The 22,725-nt window shown below is 41.3% G+C and overlaps 1 protein-coding gene across 6 annotated transcripts in view; it reads right to left on the reverse strand.

Moving 5' to 3' along the window:
• LOC309691770 (filamin-C-like) overlaps positions 1-22,725 on the reverse strand; it is a 60,036-nt gene that overhangs the window by 19,141 nt on the left and 18,170 nt on the right. For 2 of the 6 annotated variants that reach the window (XM_082509705.1, XM_082509701.1), the window contains exons 4-32: positions 21,832-21,982; positions 20,525-20,643; positions 20,361-20,438; positions 19,553-19,718; positions 19,061-19,261; positions 17,697-17,819; positions 15,891-16,028; positions 15,435-15,561; positions 15,039-15,175; positions 14,358-14,551; positions 14,164-14,277; positions 13,928-14,071; positions 13,230-13,353; positions 12,774-12,934; positions 12,589-12,679; positions 11,689-11,858; positions 11,486-11,603; positions 10,292-10,554; positions 9,335-9,932; positions 7,704-7,877; positions 6,645-6,807; positions 6,384-6,544; positions 6,105-6,272; positions 5,739-5,862; positions 5,503-5,659; positions 3,370-3,559; positions 3,261-3,284; positions 1,877-2,124; positions 755-847 (exon numbers count right to left, since the gene is read on the reverse strand). In XM_082509705.1, coding sequence (XP_082365831.1) covers positions 755-847; positions 1,877-2,124; positions 3,261-3,284; positions 3,370-3,559; positions 5,503-5,659; positions 5,739-5,862; positions 6,105-6,272; positions 6,384-6,544; positions 6,645-6,807; positions 7,704-7,877; positions 9,335-9,932; positions 10,292-10,554; positions 11,486-11,603; positions 11,689-11,858; positions 12,589-12,679; positions 12,774-12,934; positions 13,230-13,353; positions 13,928-14,071; positions 14,164-14,277; positions 14,358-14,551; positions 15,039-15,175; positions 15,435-15,561; positions 15,891-16,028; positions 17,697-17,819; positions 19,061-19,261; positions 19,553-19,718; positions 20,361-20,438; positions 20,525-20,643; positions 21,832-21,982 — 4,719 coding nt within the window. The remainder of the gene's footprint in view (positions 1-754; positions 848-1,876; positions 2,125-3,260; positions 3,285-3,369; positions 3,560-5,502; positions 5,660-5,738; positions 5,863-6,104; positions 6,273-6,383; positions 6,545-6,644; positions 6,808-7,703; positions 7,878-9,334; positions 9,933-10,291; positions 10,555-11,485; positions 11,604-11,688; positions 11,859-12,588; positions 12,680-12,773; positions 12,935-13,229; positions 13,354-13,927; positions 14,072-14,163; positions 14,278-14,357; positions 14,552-15,038; positions 15,176-15,434; positions 15,562-15,890; positions 16,029-17,696; positions 17,820-19,060; positions 19,262-19,552; positions 19,719-20,360; positions 20,439-20,524; positions 20,644-21,831; positions 21,983-22,725) is intronic. The other 4 variants (XM_082509706.1, XM_082509703.1, XM_082509702.1 and 1 more) reach the window with 3 other exon arrangements.

Raw genomic sequence — 22,725 nt, forward strand, 5'->3', positions numbered from 1 at the left:
AAGAGCGGGGAAAGGAAGGGAGCTTCTAACGATCAGAACTGAACTGGAACAAATGACTGCTGCACAGTCTCTGAGATAATAAGAAAATAATATTATATAGGTTAATATAAGAAATATTAACCTATCTAAGCATTTTGATATAAAGAAGCAAAATGAAATAGAGACAACGGCTCTGAAAACTATAACGAAACCATAAAATTACCAAAAAATTATAATTAAATACATTTAATGAAAAATAGAGTAAAGCAATAAAACAAAATTTAAAATTTAAAATAATGTCATACTAAAAATAATATGAAAAAATTATAAAAGTATAAAAATAAAATAAATTATAATTTTAAGAAAATACACAATTCTCTGAAATAATACAAAACAGATCAAATCTGTCTTGAAACTATTTCTCTAAAATCATCACATTGTCAGAACATCTGGATCAGCTGCTCTCCAGATGTTGAAGAAAAGTTGACATGCTGAATTGTCTCTGATATCAGCCAGTCAGAGGGTAAAAATCAGAGGGTAGTGTTAATAAGAGTAGCCCCCAGCTGCCCTCCCAGCAGGAGATGATGATCATGCAGATTAAACATGCAGCCTCATGCTGAGCCAGAGATCAATCAATAAGTGAATGTGGGTCGGTATCGACTGTGGGACAGGAAACGCTGCAGTGATGGAGGGCAAAGTGAGGAACAGATGACAGTTTTTATGAAGAGGAGACGCAGCGGCAGATAAACAGCAGGTGTGGAGGTAATGATGATACCCATTGAGGGGAGAAGGCCGCATAGGGAGAGTAGGGCTGCTGTAACTGAAGCTTGTCACATGGTTCCTCTATTATTGGGATGGTATCACTTGCCTGACGAGGAACAAGGTGCAGCCATTACAAACACAAGCAAACCAGAAACAAACACACCGAAAAGCGCAGCAATTTTCCACAGTTTCAGGAAATAAATCTGAAACATAATTAAAATATGGAACAATACAATAAATAAACAAAAATAAAACAAATAGTCAAAGAAAAATTAAGGATAAAATAGACTGCAACTTAAAATCAAATCAAAAATGAGACATAAAACAAATACATACATAAGATACAAAAAAATACAAAAACAGCCACAAAAATAAAAGAAAACAAAAAGATGAACAAAATAATAAATAATAATACATTTATTTTCCTTAAACTGGAGATTTCTCCATCGTGTCAATGCTGTGAAGAATTCACAGTTTCACAGTTTTATTCAAAGAGTTTGTTTTGTTTGGGGGTCAACTAAATAATTTAAATATTTGTTTTTTCATAGTGACAACTAATATTCATGAAAAAAAAAATCCCAAGATCAGTTGTGAAAGACATGCAGTTATACAGAGTGTTAAATAAATGAGCCATTAGCTAATCGATCTCCAGTGGCTCCAAATCTGATAGATTCAGATGGGTTGAGATAGTTGGAGGCGTAAAACTACTTTGGTATTTACATGAAGAAGCCTTGGAAGGACTGACCTTCAAACCAAACAAAACCCAATCCAAAAACCCCAACTTAAACTATCCCAAAACCAACCCCAACAAACACCAAACTGCCCCAAACCAGTTCAAACCATCCCAAATCAAACCTAACTATGTAACCCTAAACAAAAACCAGACCAAAGCCAAACCAAACTCATGCCAACAAATCCCAAACAAAACCACTCTGAACCAAGAAAAAAAAAAAAATCCTAACCCAACCTAAACTAACCTCAACCTAAACTATCCCAAATCCATCCCCATAAAACCAACAATAACAGGCCAGAAAGTCAAAGCAAAACAAAGCTAACCTGACCACTTGACTCCAACTCAGTCCCAAACTGAAATCAGCTAAGCCCAAATCATGGTGTTTTCAGGGTGGTGACTCACCACGACATGGAAGGGGCTGTTAGGAATGTGTTCCCCTCCGAAGCGGATGGTGATGACGTACTTCCCTGGCTCTGGAGCCGTGTAATAAATATCAAACGTCCCATCTGCGTTCTCCACTACATCCACATCCAACTCCGCTCCGTCCGGCGTTGACACCTTACAGGTGACTTTACCTTTCCCTGCAGCCTTTGCATCCACGGTGATGACTGTTTCCTCTCCGATCTGGATGGTTGGTCCAATTCCTGAACCTGACAAGACATTTGTGGAACCAACAGAGTCAAAGCAGTGATTTCTGAAGTGATTAATGTTAATGAAAGAAAGCACACACTAATACCAGGGAGGTTAAATGTTTAGATTGATGCTGAGTTGATTAGGGGAAGCTTTAAGAGTGATCGTGAGCAGTGATTATAAGAAAAAGGTTCTGATAACGGTGGTGTACCCAGCCTCAGAGTGAGTGCTGCTCAATGAGCTGTTAGAGTGGGTTGTTAATCTCTATTGTGTTTATTATCAATATGTTTATTGCACAATAGAAACCCTTAAATAAAACAATAAATTAAAGTCTTTGTCATTTATTTCAGTTTGCACTGAGTGTGTTTGAATTTGTTTGGGTGGGTTTAAAGTGCAAAACATACTTATAATAAATCTTGGATTTCCTTCTGTTTTCCAGACAGACTGACTGGACAAATACAGTGACAGTAATTGTGGGTAGTTACACATATGTCAAATATAGATGACAGGAAATGAGTGCAGAAATGCCACAGATAGTTTCGGTCTCATCTGGAGTCCACTGGAGTTTATCCAGTGACCTCCAAGCATTTTTAATTCTCCACCCTACACACCAAAACATCTTTAAGTAGCTTCAAGCTGCACTGACAGATGTCCAGTTCCCAGCGCGTACTGGGATTTAGTTTAGCCATTGCTTAGCGAATGACATTTCCCATCACTCATTCTGAAAGCTCAGAGAAACTCCCAGCCCATCTTCTGGCCTCTGAGAACAGAAATCACTGCATATTTAGCATCTTATTTTATTCAGTTCCTTCCATATATAACAGCTTCCAGCTAATTTTATATTCTTATTATTAATAATAATAATAATAACTTCTGAGGTGACCTTTACTACTAGGAATGGTATCCTACCTTTTAAAGCAAACTACCCCCCCCCCACACACACACACACACACAGAGCTGGATTCCAGTCACAATGCAGAACCAAAATTTGAGAAAACATTAAACTCAATGAATCAGTGTCCATTTTAAATATCCACCGTTCAGTATATATGTGTAGTTGCTGGTTGGTTAGTTAAGCAGCTGCTTTTTTATGCAAAACTGTAATGCTGTTTATCTGTTGGCGTTCAGTGAGTCTAAGAAAGTTGAGGCCACTCACCGAGTCCGTGTCCTCCAATCGACACTGTAGGAAAACAACTACAATCAGTGATGCTGCTAAGCTTCCAATGATAAAGTTTAAGTTTCAGTGCTGATGGGTGGAGCCTAACCTGTGACCAGACACTTGCTGGCGTCTCCGGTGGGCAGGGCGTGGATCCGGTAAGGTGAGTACGGGATCTCATCTCCTCCGTATTTGATGGTGATGGTGTAGCGGCCCGCCATGTCCGGCACGTAGGACACTGTGTAAGTCCCATCTCTGTTGTCTCGAATGGTTGCCTTCTTGGGTTTTCCCTCTGGATCCTGGAAGCGTACAGACAAGAAGTTAGTCATGTTTGGGGTACAGAAAACATAAATAGGTCCCATTGCCCATCACTGGTCTCCTACCATCTGCCATCGATAGTAAGAAAAGGGAAAAGTAATATGAAGTCAAATTAATTTTATTTTACGGAGATCAGAGATCTTCTTGGTCACCAGACTGAGGCTCATTTCTTCATGTGTGGACACAAACAAACTGAACTGCTGGGTGGAAGCTACAAACCTGCAGTTCCTCTGATGTCCAGCAGAGGCTTCAGCAGTGCATCAGTTAAAACCTTACATTAGAAATAAACATCTTTACAACCTGATACAGAAACTGTTTTGGTCTCTAATGATAATTTCCAACTTCTTTTGATGATTTTTAGGAATCTTTGTGATACATAAATGCAATCAATGGATTGTTTGGTCGGAGACATTCACACCAGTAGCCTGCTGCAGGTCATTCTGTAGGGCTCTGGCACTGCTCATCCTGCCCCTGCTTTTGTACAAAGTAGAATATACTTCTCATTGCAGTATTGGTAATACCCGGTTTCTGTATCTTGCACAGAAGAAGAGGACAAAACAGATTTTCTGGATAAACAAATATGTTAGAGATCAAACAACCAACATGAAATTCAGACTTCTGGATCTAAAACTTTTCACTGTGTCAGTGATGAGCAGTTGAATGTAAAAACAGGCGTAAAAAAAATAAAAAAAAATAAAAAAATCTGATTTAACCTCCCTGTGCAGCAGCGCCCCCTGGTGTGTGGAAGCAGGCATCTACAGCTTATATCCATGTGAAAAACTAAAGTGTGTATCAGAAAGATTAACAGCTACCGCATTATGAACACTATCGTAGACCTGATGGCCGCTGATGGTTTGAGAGCAGTGGGCTTGTCACGTCCACAAGTGTTCTCACAGGATCTAACTATTCACTGCAGCAATGACAGGTCAGACAAGTGGATGGATGGATCATTGAATGGAAGCAGGTTTACCAAAAACTCTGGTTAGTTAACAACTCAAAATCAAATATGTCTGTTAACTCGTTAAACAAACTGAATGGAGTCAGTGCACGTGCAGACCACAGAGGGGTGGAAGCCAAGCAAAGTGCTGCCAATGAAAATTTGCTTCTAACGTTCCAGCAGATAATCTTTTTGAATCTGTTGTTGATTTGATGAACATTGAAAGTGATATTTCAAGTACTTGGACTCTAACACAGGAAACTATGAGCTTCATTTAAAAGGCTTTAACTAAGAGCATTTACCTAACATCCTACCATCTGCCAGGTCAGATGTGAACTGCTAAGGGAAAGGGCTGAAATTTGTTCTCTCACTCTTATTTTATCCTTACAGTTCTTCCATTATAAGATTTCCATTTAAGTGTAACTAACAGATAAGATTCCATATTAAGGAGTTGATTATAAGAGCTTAACCACGTGCAGCTATTCTTTCTTTGAGTCTCCGTTTTTAATAACATCCATGAAACTAATAATGAGTTTCATGGATGTTATTAGCGTCACAGGAATATTCACACTTTAGATCTTATGCAGAATATAAGAGCGGTGAAAACAGCCAAAGGCTACACAATGAGGAGGCAGTCAGCGGGGGAGAACAGGTGGGTTGGGCGGGGGGACAAGAGACAGGTAAAGGGGGAAGGAGGTGAAGGGAGAGAGTGCAGGGCTTACAGAGCCTCTCCTAAGAATACTGAAGGGGATGGTTTTCTTTACTATGTGAGTCTCCCACACCCTCCTGCCCCAGTCTTCCACAAACAATGAAGCCTCGCGACTGCAGCCGTCTGGACCCTGCAGTGACAGCAACAAGCCCGCCGGTCTGCGTTTGAATCGGGGTGAGTCAGAAACAGGTCACAGAAGAGCAACAAGACACGACAGACACCTCCCTGCCAAACACTGACTGGGCAGCACAATGATGATTTCAGGACAGGAGACTCACCAGAATCTGGACGGTGAGCAGTCCTTCTCCAGCATCTCTGGCATCAATGGTGAACTCCACTGGCAAGCTGGCTGGAACCCCAGATGCATTCAGACCGGGACCACTGGCTCGAACTTTGCTAGCATCATGAGCCGGTAACGTCTTGATTTTAAAAGGACTGAAGAGACAGTTAGAAAGGTTAAATCTGAACCTGAAGGACCAGAACTGTCTTGTACACACTTCTCTTCAATACCAACCTCCGGGGCACTTCCTGGTCGGCATACTTTACGCACACCGTATATGGGCCATCGTTGGCAGGAGTATAGTTGACCGTGTGAGTGCCATCACCATTATCTGTGATGTTGAGTGGCTCAGCTACACCTGAAGACAAACCAGAGCACAGGGCAAGGCCACAATGAGGTGATATCAGGTGATTAAAGCTAATGGGAGAGTTTCATGACAATACTACTAAAGAAAGATTTAACTCCAGCTTGATAATGAGTTGGTCTGACTGGAAGTCCCACGGGTATAAGGTAAGGCAGGTGCAGCTTTTTTGGAACAGCTTTCCTGGTTACCAATGGCCTGGGCAATGTTATGAGGTTAATAAGTCTTTGTAATCTTACCTGTTGGTCCATATAGCTGAACTGACAGGGGAGCCACCCCTGCCTTGCTGCTGTCTACAGTAAAAGTCTGAGGAACATGAGCCCGGACTCCACTTCCAAGGCCAGGACCTGAACACCTCACCATACTGGGATCAACCAGCTCTCGCACTGGGACCCGGAATGGACTCCCTGAAAGACAAGTGACGTAATAGACGCTCTTGATTGCAGATATCTTTACCTTAGAAAAGCGCAGAGTCAGTTATATCCAAACCACACCCTACAGGGTTAAGTGACCTTCACCTGGGATCGGTAAGCCTCCAAAGGTGATATTGACGTCATATTCTCCAGGTGTGAAGGGGATATACTCCACACTGCAGCTGCCATCTTTGTTGTCCTTACATGACATTTTTGCCTCTGATGGACCCTCAATGGCCAGGCCAAGTCCCCCAGTGCCAGCACCTCTGAGGCACGCATGAAACAAAAAGGAAGTTTAGGATGTTTAAACAGAGATCTATGGATGCTACAAAATCTATTCTGGATTTAAAAACAGAGTGACGATACCTGGTCTCAACAGTGAATCGGTTTGGTTTGTTCACCAGTCCTTCCTCCAAACCTGGACCGTAGGCTCGGACTCGACTGGGATCACAACCCTCGCTCACGGACACCCTGAACGGACTCTTTGGCACCGAGATGTCATCCAAAAGAACTTCAATCAGATGTAAACCTTCAGCAAACAAGAGTCCAGTAAAAGTGAGTATTTTAATGGATAGAGTCAAGATAATGTGGGTGAAACCATTCTGCAGTGATCCGGTGTGTAGATGTCACTGAGTAACCTCCTCATTGCTCTGTAATTTGTTTGTTCTCTTAAACTTGTATACGAAGAAATACAAATTAAATGCTTTACACATTTATTTATTTATCCATCTTCAGCTGTTGAGTGTGTTGTTTCAAAGTAACCCAAACATTTAATGGTCACTCATTTTTTTACCCCACGGTTCAGTTTTTAACCAGCAACCTCTCAGGCAGAGTGGGAGTAAACCAGACAAAGAATCACCTTCCATTAAAATTCCAGTCTGACTGAGTATTTCTTTCCCACAATGCAATGGACTCTAACACGTCACACTTCACTATCAGTGGAAAACCATCTGCTGAGCGCCGACAGACTGCAGCTATAAATACCCTTGGTCCAAACCCGCTCCTCACTGAGAGGTTAAAGGACCAGAATCCAATCATTGTAACTGATGTTCAGTACATTACTATAACTGACTATAACAGTAGCACATGCAGGGTTAAGCTTTGAGCAGCAGATATTTGTCTGAGCTTCAGGCACTTAAATATTAAATCAGATATATTTGCTCTGGAATGGTAATTATGCCCTGGATGTTGATTGCTGCTAACCCCTCTGTACACAGACTGACCGCAGTTCAGCCAACAGTCCTTCATGGCTGGCGAGGGAAAACAAGCCTTATGAAAGCCAAATGGAATTTTATTTCACAATTAGGAGGTGTTGCAGTGGAAAAACACCCACAAACCAGCAGCAAACCGTCGTCTTGCCCGTCCTCTGTCTTTGCTGACGATCTGCAGCCAGGCTCACAAACAACACACAGGTCTCAGGCTTACCGTCCTCATACGGTGTGTACTCGACTTTGTATGTCCCATCTCCCTTGTCGGTGACGTAGGCGTCTGTGTTGGCGCCTGACGGATTTGAGATCGAGGTTTTGATATGGCTGCCACCGCTCTTGTAGTGAGCTCGAGCGTCCACGATGAAATGAGTGGTTACTTCCCTCAGGATGCCTGCGGAGAGGAAAGCAGCACGAAGGCAAAAAAGTAGAGAAGAAAGTTAGTCAATGTCTCCATGAAATATAACATCCCATTTTTTACCAAGATGCAGAGAAGGACTCATCACTTTTAATCATATCCAAAGACAGTAAAATATTTGAAATATTTCACTGAATACAGTCATACTGAACAGATTATTTAAAGTGCTACAGAATTCATGTTCAGTTTACAAACAATCAGCCATATTAATCACTTAATTTATTTTTTTGGTTCCAGTCACATAAATGAAAAAAAACCCAAACATGATAGAAAACGTGTATCATTAACACAGATCATAGTTATTACAAAAGATGGACTTTAGCTTCTAGTGCTGCATTTTCTGTCATTTCCAGCAGGGGGCGACTCCAGTGAAGTCTGATTGGATAAAAGTCTCTGAGCTCAGCAAACTCTTTCTCAGTCGCTGCTTTCAGGTCTGATTGAATAGAACAACAAGTTCATTTTGGATGCCGTGGCTCTGTTAGAGGTATGACGTTCTATCACTTTCCAGCCTCATATTTTAACTTTCACAGCATGACTTAGATCAGGACCAAAGGTTGTTTCAGGATAAATCCATCAGAGTAATGCAACAAGCACTCATTTCTTCTTTGCTCTTTGTTTATTGATTAAATTAGTAACGTGAGCATTCAGCAACTTCTCCCATTTGTTCTCATTATAAGACTTTATGACTTCAGTGCTCTTTTATTGGTTTTACTTTAATCTCAATTTAATAAAGACTGCAATCGAAATACGGAAAGAAAAACGTAATAATTAAAAAAAGAACAACATACAAACTAAATGTGCTGTTGGGAGTTTATTAACTGTGATAATGGAGTCTGGTGGCGTCCAGGAGGCCAATGAACCAACCACAGAGAGCTGAGCCTAAACCAGATCACACTGGAAACAGTCCTGTCGTCGTAAAAACAGACCTCAGAACAGCAGAGAGTTTGGAAACTCTAATCACTGAGACGGATAGGCTAATTAGGGCTGAAAACAAGTTAAAGGCTCCCCTATGGTTTATTAAGGAAAATAGAAGGTAATGTGTACCCCATAACATAGAGGAGCCAAAACCCCTGCATCTTTAGTGGCAGACGTCCTGTTAGGGTCAGGGGCGTTTCTGGACATGTTTTTATATCAGGTGCATGTATCATATTTTATACACATACATGGCAGTGGCATTACGTCACTAAAATTTTGCAGGGGGTTTTGTGGAAGCATTTTGCACCCCTGCATGTTTACAGCTAATAAAAATCAGTACATTTTCACAGCTTCTCACACGTGTGCAAAATCTACTGAGTTTTCTGTCGTGTTTAGAGCACAAAATCGATGAGCAAATTTGATGACCAGATATTGTTTTACATTTGTGTTTGATTAAAGTATACAAACCTCAGACATCCTTCTTTTAACTGGGCATTAAAACATCTTTAAGTGCTCACCTCTGGGTTCCACTCCTGGTCCATAGACCTTCACTCCGCTGGTGTCAACAGCTGGGTCCACCTGCAAGCGAATGGGGAACTTTGGCACCATGTGTCCTCCATATTTAATGGTGATGGTGTACATGCCGTGGCACTGGGGTATATATGTGATGGAGTAGGTCCCATCACTGTTGTTCTGAATGTGAACTTCAGCTTTGGCCCCAGAGTCAGAGATGATCTCGATGGTGAGCTCATCCTCTCCGGCTTTGGAGCAGTCCACCGTGAAGGTTCCAGCCTCGTTGACCTTGCCTTGCTCCAGCCCGGGGCCGCTGGCTGTCACCTTGCTGGGGTCAAACACTGACTGGACCACAGCCTTGAAGGGGGAACCGGGGATGTGCTGGTCTGCAAACAGGATGTTGATGGCGTATTCACCAGGCTCAGTCGGCAGGTAGGACACAGAGCAGGATCCATCACCATTGTCCTGGCATTCAATCTTGGCCTCACACGGCCCCTCCACTGTCAGACCCAGACCACCAGTACCAGCACCCTTTGTGTCAATGGCAAAGGGGGCTGGTTTGCCTACCACACCACCCTGAAGGCCTGGACCGTAGGCTCGCACCTGGAAAGTAAATGAAAAAAACCAGAAGAGACACAAGGAATACTTATTAATGCTGGTTAGCAGAAGACATTAGCTTTAAGTCTGAGGTTTGCACCAGAATCAGCACAGATGATTGACTGAACATCCATGGATTACTAAACTGGTAGGCCTGAAAAACATTCACACAAGTAAAGATTTACACAAGGATTTCTCAACTAAGTACTAAGTACCTTTCTGATCCTTCCTAGTTGGTGTCTGATACTTTTTTCTGTGCATCTTTGCTGACTCGATGAAAGCCCAATTAGGATAACCACATGTCTTTACTTATTCTGACAAATATTAAAATTCTATCAGTGTGGGTTGTTGTGATCTTAACTCACCTTTGAAGGATCAGGGGGCATGATGCCCTCCACAGTGAATGGACTTCCTGGGACAGGGTTCCCATCGTAGCTGATGTCCACTCTGTATGGTCCTTCCTCAGGAGGAATGTACTTCACTGTATGAACCTCATTGGCTGTGCCCGACTCTACCTTGCAGGGGATTGGTCGACGAGAAGGGGAGGTGATCTTCACGTCTAGTTTGCCCTGACCTCCAGCACCTTGAGTACAGATGGAGAACTCCTGATCCTTCCCAACGTCTACTTCTGATTAGTGCACAGAAACAGCAGGATGGTCAGCAGGAACAGGGGTTTGGGGTTTAGGATGTTGATAACAGTGAAGTCTGAACATCTTTTTAAGCTGTACCCACACAGAGGACAATCCACTCACCGTGCATCGCTTTCAACCTGATGGTTGGTCGCTACCAGGCTCCAGTTACCTAGGTAACATTCTAATGTATTTACTAGCCAGTCATATGTCATTCACCAGTATCCTGAGCTAAGTAGCAATCACTTTAATTGCTCTCCTTAAAGTTGAGAAACGTTTATGTCACGCGTGACATCATTGAATGTCATTGATTTTCCTGTCACCATGTGAATTTTTTCCTGTGTGGACGCAGCTTTAGACATAAAGATGAAAAGCTATTATTTTTGGAAATGCTGGCGTGTGTTCGGCTGCACATTAAGGGATATTTCTGTTGGAATCCTTTGATACCGATTATAAACGAAATGGAAAAGTGGTCTAAGCAGTTCAAGCTTGTTTTATGTTAAATGATTCAGAAAGAAGAGAAATTTCCACTGCAGATCAGAATTACACATCAGTTAGATTAAATTTAATGAAACAGAGCTTGAATGAACAGCAGCTCAGAGTCATTAAGGATCCCCATGAAGGGGTTGTGATTGTCTTTCAGAGGAACTCCTGGATTCTTTTGTTTACTCATCTAATCCATCATTTACTCTCCACCTCACTTATTATAATTAGTACCAAACTGTGCAGGACTCTCTATGGAAACATCCTGTAATCTAAAGCTAAACAGCAGCTTGTATTTAGGAATTTGTGATGAATAATTCCAGGAATTTAGCTGGAAACACGCATTCTCTGCTTCATCTGCTGCGTCATGAAACCCGATCAGGGCTCCGTATGGAAGCACTTTGCTTCTGTATGATAAATGTTCCATTTTTTTCCTCACAGACTTACTGTTGTTCAGTCCCTGAACTTTGACCTTGTTGAGGTCCAGTGGGGGGGCCACAATGATGGTAAATGGACTCTTTGGGATGGGGTCTCCTCCATGACACACAATGATGGACATGCTCCCCTGAGAGAAACACAAGCAGTGCTTAACTTATGTCCATCAGTCACCTCACAGGTAATCCATCACACATGTGAAGTTGGTGTGTTACCTGCTGCACCGCCGTGTAGCGGACAGTGTATGAGTAGTCATGGTTGTCGATGATCTCAAAGTCTCGGACGGCATCACCTTTAGTTGCTCCGGTGAAGTGGACCTCAGGTTTGGCTTTACCAGCTCCCTTTGTATAAATGGTGAAGTGGGTGGGCTTACCCACCTCCACCCCTGCAAAGTTCAGACAGAAACTTTATTAATAAGGTTCTTCTATGTGCAGCACTTTGTGATTCTCTGTCTAGAAAGGTGCTATATAAATAAAATTTTACTTTATCTAATTTAATACAGATAACAAGCTAAAACCTGCTGTCCCCCTGATGGGAACAGGGGCTCCAGCAGTGAGCCAGTCCTAACAGACTAATTAAAGATTAAAATGTCCAACTTTACAACAGATATAGATGTTTATAGTCTGATACAGTCTTTTTAGATTATTTAAAGTTTGTATTATTAGAAGAATAGAATAGAATAACCCTTTATTGTCATTGTACATATAAATCAAAACTGTGGGTGCTCCACCCTAGTTGTGCCAGAATAAATTATAAATAGTAGGCAGCTGGAATCAATAGAAAACATCCATCCATCCATCCATCCATTCGCGTCCGCTTATCCTGTTCAGGGTCGCGGGGGGCGCTGGAGCCTATCCCAGCTGTCATAGGGCGAGAGGCGGGGTACACCCTGGACAGGTCGCCAGTCTGTCGCAGGGCCAACACACAGAGACAGACAACCATTCGCACTCACATTCACTCGCACATTCACACCTATGGGCAATTTGGATTAACCAATTAACCTATCCCCACTAAGTGCATGTCTTTGGACGGTGGGAGGAAGCCGGAGTACCCGGAGAGAACCCACGCTGATTTTTGTGTTGTATTGATCGCAAATGTGATAAAACCCAGCTCACCTGTCCTGTTGAGTCCAGGTCCCTCTGCCCTGACTTTGGCTGCATCATGGGAAGGATCCACCTTTATTCTGAAGGGGCTAATAGGGATTTCCTGTTTTACACAATAAGTGTGAGATGTTTTTTAAATTCAGTTTTAACATAGATGTGCATTTAAGATTTGATCCAACTGTTGACCCCTCATTTACCTGATCAGCGAACAGCACCATGATGGTGTACTGTCCGGGACCCGGAGGCATGTACTTCACTGTGAATGTGTCGTTGTCGTTCTTGATGATGTCAAAGTCGATGTCAGCCTCGGCAGGTCCGACTACACCTGGAGCGCACTTGATGCCAATGCTGACATCACCTGCAGGGAAATAATAATTAACTCTATTACAGAGATTCAAGGTTATTTCTGCAGTAATATTCAAACATCATGTAGCAGTATTCCTGTACTATTTAATTTCTTTCTAATTACACTCATAAAAACAAAACTTGGCATTACAGCATGTTTGTGTGCTGCACAGCTGGTCTGAATCTGAGTTAAAGTCATTCATTGGAGATCAAGCTCAACGATCAGAAAGACAAAACAATCTCCTATGTGTCGTGCATTGTGGTGGCGGGACATGAAAAGAGGACATTAGACATGAAACAGGTCTCACCCTGTCCGGCTTCACTGCAGTCCACAGTGAAGTAAGTCGGCTCGTTGGCCTTCAGTCCTGTCTTCTCCACACCTGGACCGTAAACTTTCACATTCTCTGGATGGCTGCCCTCTCCGATAGTCACCTTATTCACAACATTACCATCATTGTTGGCAACAATAAACCTGGCTTCTATCTAGACTCTAACAAATAAATGCAAAAGCTGAAATATGGAAGAAATCATGGAATATAAACATCCATGCTTTTAAGGAAAATTTTAAACTCATCTTTTTCTGCTAAGAAACATTTGAGGTGATACACTGAGCTCTCGACACACTATTATTAAAACACTGCAGCCACCGGAGTACCTCAAGGCTCTATTATGGGTCCCCTAAAGTTCTGTATTTACATGACAGCATTTTGTCCTTCAACGAATAGAAATCGTGTTTAGCAGACATCTGCTTAAATTAAAGGTTAATTTAGTTTTTTCCATTTAATGTTTTACTGATTACTAACAAAAAACAAACCTGAAACTAATCTCACATAGTGTCTGTTGTAAGTTGGTAATAATTCAAAGAGCAAGGTATTTGTATGTTCGTGTTAATGATTGACCAGTTTACACTGCAACAAACTGCAGACATTGTCAGTGGGATTAACAGATTTAAAGGATATACTTCAGTGACTTTAATGTAAGACTATATTTGGTGTTGGTTTTATACCCTGAATGGACTGTTGGGGACGTTGACTTCACCCCAGGTGACGATAATGGTGTGTTTGATGGGTTTTGTGGGAATGTAAACACAGAAGTAGGTGCTGTCTCCATTATCTGTGATCTGGACGTCAATGGGGAAACCATCTGAATCCTACAACACAAACAGATTTACACTGGTGTGACTTTGAAAAGATGTTAATGTGTTATTAAAACATTACGGAGAGGCTGCCTCTGAATCCTCACCTGAGCATAGAGCTTCAGCTCTCCTCTGCCAGCTCCATGGGTATCAATGGTGAAATCAGCAGGTTTGTTAACAATGCAGCCCAAAGGCTCCAGACCTGGACCGTAACATTTCACCTGAGGAAGTAAACACATCACATGTTTAAAAATTAAACATGCAGGAAAATGTTTGAAACTCAACAAGGCTCTGATCTGACCTTCTCAGGGAAGATGACACTGGCAGCAGGGAGGATGTGGGCCATGAAGGGACTGTCCTTGATGTCCTCGTCATCACAAATAACATGGACGGCATAGTCGCCTGGTTCAGTCGGCCAGTATCGAACATCACACGATCCATCGCCTTTATCATCACACTCAATCTTAGCCTGGGAGGGCCCCTCGATAGAGAAACCTACACATAGACGCTGTTATTTAAACACTGCCTATCATTGATGAATGTGAAAACAATGGGATCTGCCCATGGAGTTCAATACTTTACATGACACACAAATATTCACAGAAATAGCAGGATATACCATCAGATCCAGAGGCTTTTGGACAGTGGCAAACATCTTACACACAATGCCCTGTTTTCAGATGCTCAAAAGTAACCAGACTGTTGATAAGGAGTAGGTCTGCAGGTTGTTATTCCATGACCACTTAAGCAAATAAAAGATGTGGAGTTCTGTTTGGTAGCTGTTTACTGAAACATATGAGGTGTTAGATTTCCTTGGTCTCGTTTCGTTTGATAGATGCAGCAGAAATGTTACATCCTTATTAAATTTAAAAATATTTTTTCAACAAGATGTTGAAGTACTGTGGATTGCTTTTGACCATAAGTCAGCACCTTAAGCTCTTAACGTTTTCCTGAGTCCCATCTTTATGTTATTGTAACTAACCGAGAGTTCCCACTTCAGTTCCAATGGCCTCCACCACAAAGTCAGCACTCTTCCCCACCATACCGGTCTCCAGACCTGGACCCCAGGCTCTCACTTTCTGAAGCCCTGCCTCCTCACTGACATAAACTTCAAATGGGCTGGAAAAACAGAACGAATTGATTAGTTTTTATCTTTATTTCAGATAAAAAAAAAAGTTTACATTTATGCACACAAGTCACTGGAGTACCTCAGGGTTCAATCTTGGATCCTCAATATCTTTAGTTTTATATGGCATCACATGGCCAAATGATTAAAATGCATGCATTTGTTACTATATGTGACATAATGCACAGCTGTAATAAACACTGTTAACTCCCCAAAATGTAATAGTATGTATAATCACTCCATCAACCTCACCTGCGAGGGATGCTGTGTCCGCCCCAAGTGACGGTTACGATGTACTTTCCTGCCATGACGGGGTAATAATTACACTCATACAGGCCATTTTCCATCTCAAGCACATTCACAGACTCCTCCAGGCCCTCTATATTAAAAATAAACATAATCCACAATCAGCCCACCTTTACTGAGCTAAATTTCAAATGAAAATAAAGCCAATTACCAAAAATAAAAACATTTTGTAAAACACACTCACAAATGTACATACACAGGAGAAACCTCTTTTTGGATATTCTGGAAAGGCCATACTGTGCTGAATCCATCATTAAAAATCTCACAAATATCAGCTATAGTCAGTGTTCTGTACTAAAAATAACAGGGGTTCTCTTCAGTTTTGTGTTTAAATGTGTTTCCTTAAAGGGATTTTAGCTCCAGTTGGTGAATCTCGTGGGTTGGTGAGTCTTGCTGTCTTACTTGGTCCTTTTACGGTGACTTTGAGCTCCCCGCTGCCGGCTCCTTTGGTGTAAACTCTGAAATCTGCCAATTCTTTCACTCTCAGACCCTTCGGCTGCAGACCTCTGCCAGATGCTCTGCAGGCGTTTGGGTTACAGGCTGCAAGGATCAGTCAGATGGAGGTTAAGACTGGGAAACGATGCTCAAATGATAATGAAACTCACACAAACACACAGAGCCTGTTTCATACTTCCTATGTAATCCTACACTGAATCGCCTGGAGAATCATCAGAATCTGTCTTATCTGTCCAACTGCCTCCTCCAGCTGAAGCCATAAAGTCGGCTGCTATCATGGAGGAGCTATGAAGCTTGAAATGGAGGGCTGAGTTGGAGTTAATTTGGTCTCAGAAATTAATAGTTAATCTCACAGGTTACTCATTTACTGTCTCAGACTGATCAGTGCACAGCTGATTGAACTCAAATGATTACTGTGTGTACAACAGTACACAGTGATTCTAACTAAAATATACTAACAACACACACACAGAACAGCACGAGTTTCTCATTAGTCAGCTGATCAGCGCCATAAAATGCAGTTTGCTGAGGCTGAAAGGGAAAAGCAGCAAAGAGGAAGACGTGATGAAATCAGAATTCAGAGCTGAAGATTCAAGAAAAATACAAAATACACACAAACTTAATAGCAAACAGAAGGAAAAACTTGCTATAGATTGATATGTTCTTTAAACTTAAACTTAAGTTTGAAGCATCAGATTTGAGAACACGATGCACTCAGAGGATAGAGCGTCGGTTAGCTGCAGAAGGAAGAGTTACTGGAGGCGACGTGAGGAAGAACAGGCAGGGTTGATGATGATGTTGGGGAGGAGCAAGTAGAAGATCACTCTGGCATTTAAGCCTCTTCTTTGATTATATATAATTATGTGAAGTCACTTGCTAACCACTTTATTTTAAAGTGGTTAATTTTGTTGTTTTGCTAAGATGTTATTAACACTTCTTATTCTGTTTAGTTGTTATTCAAATTACAGATTCAAACCAATAAAACAACCCAGAATCTTCTTCATAACACACTTTTTCTTAATACCTCCTTATATAGTTGAACCCTGTTCAATTCTACAAAATTTCTTAAAATTAAAAGTGATACCAAGAAAATCTGAGCTGTTCTTGGGCTACTTTGTCAGTGTCGTTTTCCAGCCCTCAACGGTTCTTGTAGATTTTTTGTTAACCATCTAAATCAAACAAAAGTCTCCAAATGTTTACAAGACGTGACCCACCACACATACTAACCCACTCAGGAGAATATTCTGGATTTTTGCTGACACAAAAGTTGAATCTGTGGGCAATGGAGCTAAAAAAACAAAACAAAAACAAAAAACTGAGCAGTAAATAGCTTGAGTTACTTGGAATTGCTTTCTTTGCTGCTTTTATCAACCTACTGACCTAACAACATGTTCTCAGGATAGATAGTTTTGACAAAATGCATCCCAGAACACCACAACCAACCCAAATGTAAATTATTAAGCTTGAATTTCTACAGAACTAAAGTGTAATAAAATAATAATGATAAAATAATGATGAACTTAAATAATTCCTAATTATTTCTGATGCCATTCAAAAAGGGCTTTAGACTACCACATTCAGTTTCTGAGATGTAGAAAAAGAACAAGCTGCTCAGGATGAAGCAGTGCCAGGACATGCTGTAAGGCAGGGAACCCCCATCCATATGGGGCCAAAGTGAAGACAGTTTGAGTCGAAAAGACCAGGCTAGCGCAGGCAGGCTCCAGTTGCATCCTGTCAATGGCCTGTACTAACTTGGTCGCCTGGGTTTGGGTGGTGTTGGAGGAGGAGCTCTCCTGGTCTTGTCAGCAGGTGGGGTGCGTATGGACTGAGGTACAATCTGCACTGGAGACCCAGGAGGAGGGACACTCTGTGAAACTGAAGGAGGGAATAACAGTATGATGCATTTGTACATCGGCACAAGGAGGACAGAACCCAGATCGGTTAAAGGGCAGCGTCACCAAAGCAAGACGAACTCTCCAAATTCAACCAAATCAACCCAACCCAAACCAAACGAAAACTAAGCAAACCCAAAATAACCCAACCCAAATGCACTAAAATAAAGCAAACGAGCCAAATCAATCCAAACAAAACTAAAACAAATCAAACACAACCAACAAACCAACGCTAAATAAAACATAGGAAATCCAGTCAACCCAAAACAAACTATTCCAGACCTAACCACCTAACCAACATAAATCAAACCCGTAGACAGTTGGGATAAAGTTTAATTCTGCATTAATTCTGCAAAGTTAGTCTCAAGTCACAGGAATTTTCTCAAGTCAGTTGAATCAGGCTAGTCCCATTTTCAAAGATAAGTCAAGTTAGACTTCAAATTAAGGTAAGCTATTCCCAAACTCAGTGTCCTGGATCAACACGGTCCTGATTTATATCTTAAATCCTTGGAAATCACATTTCACGATTCTTAAGTTCAATATTGAAAAATCCCCTCATCTAATTCCAAATTAGTTTAATCCAACATGACATCCCAAGGCTACTTCTGCAACAAATTACAAGACAAGACCAAGTTGCCAATAATACCCTAAATTTAGGCTCCAAATTAAGACAAATTAGGAACGCTCCAAACATGACTTACAAGTCCTAACCAAAAGTAGCCAAATCCCAGATCAAGAACAGCCAAGTCAGACATAATCCAGTCCATATAAATATCCACATCCTGTTCCAGCAAACCAGAGGTGATCAAACACCACAGCCTAAAAACATGAAAGTCCATAGAGTGAACCATAAAGGAAGCACAGACAATCTCAGAAGACCTGGACTTGGACGATACCAAAGGTTCCTGTTACAAAATCCATTGAAGTTTAATGTTACACGCATGCTGATCAGAGATCTGTGCTGGTGAATGTATTACAATAAGAGACAGGGTCAGTTAAATGTTTAAAATAAATATTGTAAATATTTAAGTTGACTATATTAAATGAATGAAATAAAAATATATCTGCAGATTTAAAGAATTACATATAAGATAGGACTTTAGGACAAAATTGTGGTTTTCATTTTAAATCACTGAAGGAACTGCCTAGCACCTAGAATGCAGGAAAGAGTTAGAAAGGTCAGTTTGTAGTGTTGTAGACATAAAGTAAATGTTAATAGCCCACCTTCGGAGATGTGGACAGTGAAAGGACTTCTGGGAATCTGCTGCCCAGCAAAAGTCACACAGACGACATGAGGTCCCTCCAGGACAGGGACATAGGTGCACCGAAATACACTGTCGCCTCTGTTCTCCAGGACAATCTCCACTGTATCCCTGCGGCCATTTGAGTCCACAATGATGACGCCCACATCTCCAGCACCCGCTCCTGGTGTACGGACAGAGAATAACAAGACCTTTAAACAATGGAGGAGGAATGTGACAGTCACTGGAACAGTATCAGACAATGAAGGTCATCTGCAGGAAATATAGCAGTGGATACCCAGAGCTAATGGAAATATAGAGTCAGAGTCCCTCCGAGAGACCACAAAATGTTTTTGTGCATAATTTTGGTTTTAATTTGTTCTTTCAAGAGTAATGATGGAAGAAAAACTTTTCATCAATTTTCTTTTATTAAGGGAATGTAGCTCAGACAAACTAACAATACAATGAGACTTACCTGCAGTGTAAATATCAAAGTATGTAGGTTTGTTGGCCACATTTCCCGTTGGCTGCAGTCCCAGCCCGCGGGCCTGAACTCTGGTTGGGTCGCCGCCCATGGCTTTTGAAACATTTACAATGAAGGGGCTTCTGTCGATGTCCTGACCAGCAAACAACACCTTTACCTGAGTGGAAGAGGACCGCAAAGGCCTGTTAGGTTCACAAACATAAATTTGTGTTTCCATGAATTAAACAAAAGCTAAGACAAAGGAACCAGGAAACATTCAGAACCTGTCAAAAGGACAACACAAGAAACAGCTCCTTTATCCACACATGATCCATGTGAGTTATACATGTCATTGGTTCAGTATTCCCCAATCAGGGGTATAAGCATCACAGGGAGTTCTTCTGCAGAAAGATTAGCTCAAACATAAACATTAAAAAAATTACAGAGACCAAAATTGAGCAGACATCACCAGTTAAAGTTAAAAGGAACTGATAAATGGTAGCAAATAGATATGCATACATGATTAAAAGTGATAATTAATGGTGAAAGAGAATGCAGTTATTGATGAGTCAGTGAACAGTTATGCTAATGATTGTGGATGATGACATTTATTTGTATTTGTATTTATTTATCTTAAATGGTAAAGTCATCCTTGTCCAATGTAAATGGGTTCCCCTTCAAACATGAAGGGCTCTGGGTCCATGTTATAGGCTGTGCAGGTCCATCAGATGAAGAACGTTGGGAACCATGGCCCTGTATTTCTGATCAATAACATAAGAACCACTGTACTTCTTTCAGCCTTACAGTGAGAGCTTCTTACTTTATGAAGCCCCTCCACTTTGGGCAGGTAGACCACAGAGTAGGTTCGGTTCTTGTCGTTGTTGGGGATGACTCGGGCCTGATGGAGACAGAAATGATGCAGCATAATCTCAGTTATATTTAACTTTTGTGTCCTTTTAAATTAATGTGAGGGTGTGTTTGCACCTCTTCTGTGTGTCCCTCTGGATCCTCCACATAAACTAGAACTTCTCCCAGTCCAGCCTCCACCGTCTCCACCAGGAACTCTGCTGGTTTCAGAACCATGTTACCTCGAGGCTCGATACCTGCAAACACAGCGATCACACGTAACTTTATTGTTTGAAGTAATGAATGGAAATGTTTGTGAAAGTCCTCCGATAGCATCGAACTACGTAAATGGCGACATCGTTTTTCAGATGTGGTATTACCGTGTTAATAACAGAAGCTACAATAAAGTTGACTGTTTCTGGATTTAGGGCCGTAATGTGCTGATGTCGATAACATATTTAGAAAACTTGTTTTAATTCAGCTAACAGTACAAATAAAATTGCTATTTGAGCATGATTTCAGTTTAAATGTGCATCTGCATTTATTAAACATTTTAATATTCTGGAAATTTAGCAATGATCTTTTTCCACTTCAGTGTTTCATCTATGAAACAAAAAAAGGAGTTAAATAAGCCCAAAGACATCCTCAGATTAGATACTTTTGTTAGGATGCCTGGGTCGTTGACCCAGGGTGTTTGAGTTTATGTTATTATTTATACTTTCTAGTTTTTGGTTTCTTTGAGTTCCGTCTTATGGCTTATGTCTCCCCTATCACCTGCATCCCCTTGTCTAGTTCGCGTCTATGTGTATCTTAAGTTCCTATATCCCCGTGTTCAGTCAGTGTTTGTGTCTGCCCTGTTCCCACGTCTCTGTTCCCTTTGTAGTGCCTGCATGTGAGTCTGTGTCTTTGTTCAGTCTGTGTTATGTGTTTCCTGTTTTACTTTGAAGGTCTCTGTCTTATCTCAGTGTGTTCAGGTTACGCTTCTTTGGTCTCATCAGTTCTAATTTGTCCCAGCTGTGTTTCCCTCCTGTTACTCATTCCCTGATTGCTCCCTCTGTGTATTTAAGCCCTGTGTTTCTTAGTGTCTGTGTCGCAATCTACTGTTTATTTTGCTGTGTGTTTTGTCAATCCGCCGGTGTGAGTTTATTTTTGACCTTTTTTCCCCAGTTATGTTATGTTTGAGTTCAGCATTAAAGCTGTTTTGGTTTAAGTTCTGTCTCCGGAGTCTGCACCTTGGGTCCTATTCCTGTCTGCACACAGCCACACCTAACAACTTTGTTTTGAGTAATGAGACAAATATCTAAATGATTGATGGAATTTTGAGGTATTACAATACGTTTTTTTGTACAATCCCAATGAGTCGATTCTACCAGAATTTTTTCTAAAACCTCAATAAAACTTGAAGTTTGATTAATGAACTTTGTTCCTGTGCATTTTCCACTCACCTGGTCCGTAGGCCTTAGCCCTCTTGGGGTGTAGCGATTTGGCCCTCAAGGGGGCACCGGGCTTCAGTTTGGCTTTAGGGAACTGAGACAGGTAGGTCATCACAGAGTGCTCATCCACATTAGGATCGACGATCTCCTCAGGAGCAATCACCTGGAGAGGAAGGACAAGACGAAAATTGCATCAGCTCAACACACAGCAGCCACACACTCAAGCTTTATCGAACTGGAACTACATGTCCTTGCTAACGGTTCTCCTGTGTGACTGGTAAGGTAAGTTTTCCATTTACTGACGATTTCTTCAGAAGTTTAAAAACCTTCAAGGAAAATTGTTTTGCAGCTAGAAATTTGTTTTCTCATATTATGCTTAACATCTCCTGATTTAGTTGCAGTTTTATTTCTTTGCTTTGCTTTTAAGTTGGAACTATGTTAAATGGACTGGTCCTTTTATAGCAATGTTCTACTCTAGCAATGTAGCTTGCTATCGCCAGTGTGTGAATGTGTGTATGAATGGGTGAATGACTGAATGTAGTGTGAAGCGCTTTGGGGTCCTATGGACTAGAAAAGCGCTATACAAATGCAGGCCATTTACCATTTACCATTTACTCGAACTCAGCATTCAAAGCACTTTTCACAACAAGTTATAATAATTTACGTCTTTAAGCATTTTTTTACTAACCCAGAAACACACATACACACACACACAATAGAGGCGCTTAGGATCGAACCACCGACCTTCTGATTAGGGGATGCCCTGCTCTTTCTCGTGAAGCTGAGTGGTAGGACATAAATTAGCTGATGAGCTTGTGAACATGTCAGTAAACCTGTTACAATCAATACATTTCCAGCTGCAAATACTTATTTAAAAAATAACAGCTGGAAACTTAAAAACGATTT

This window comes from Aulonocara stuartgranti (assembly GCF_965226115.1).
Source record: "Aulonocara stuartgranti genome assembly, chromosome: 17".
Lineage (NCBI taxonomy): Eukaryota > Metazoa > Chordata > Actinopteri > Cichliformes > Cichlidae > Aulonocara > Aulonocara stuartgranti.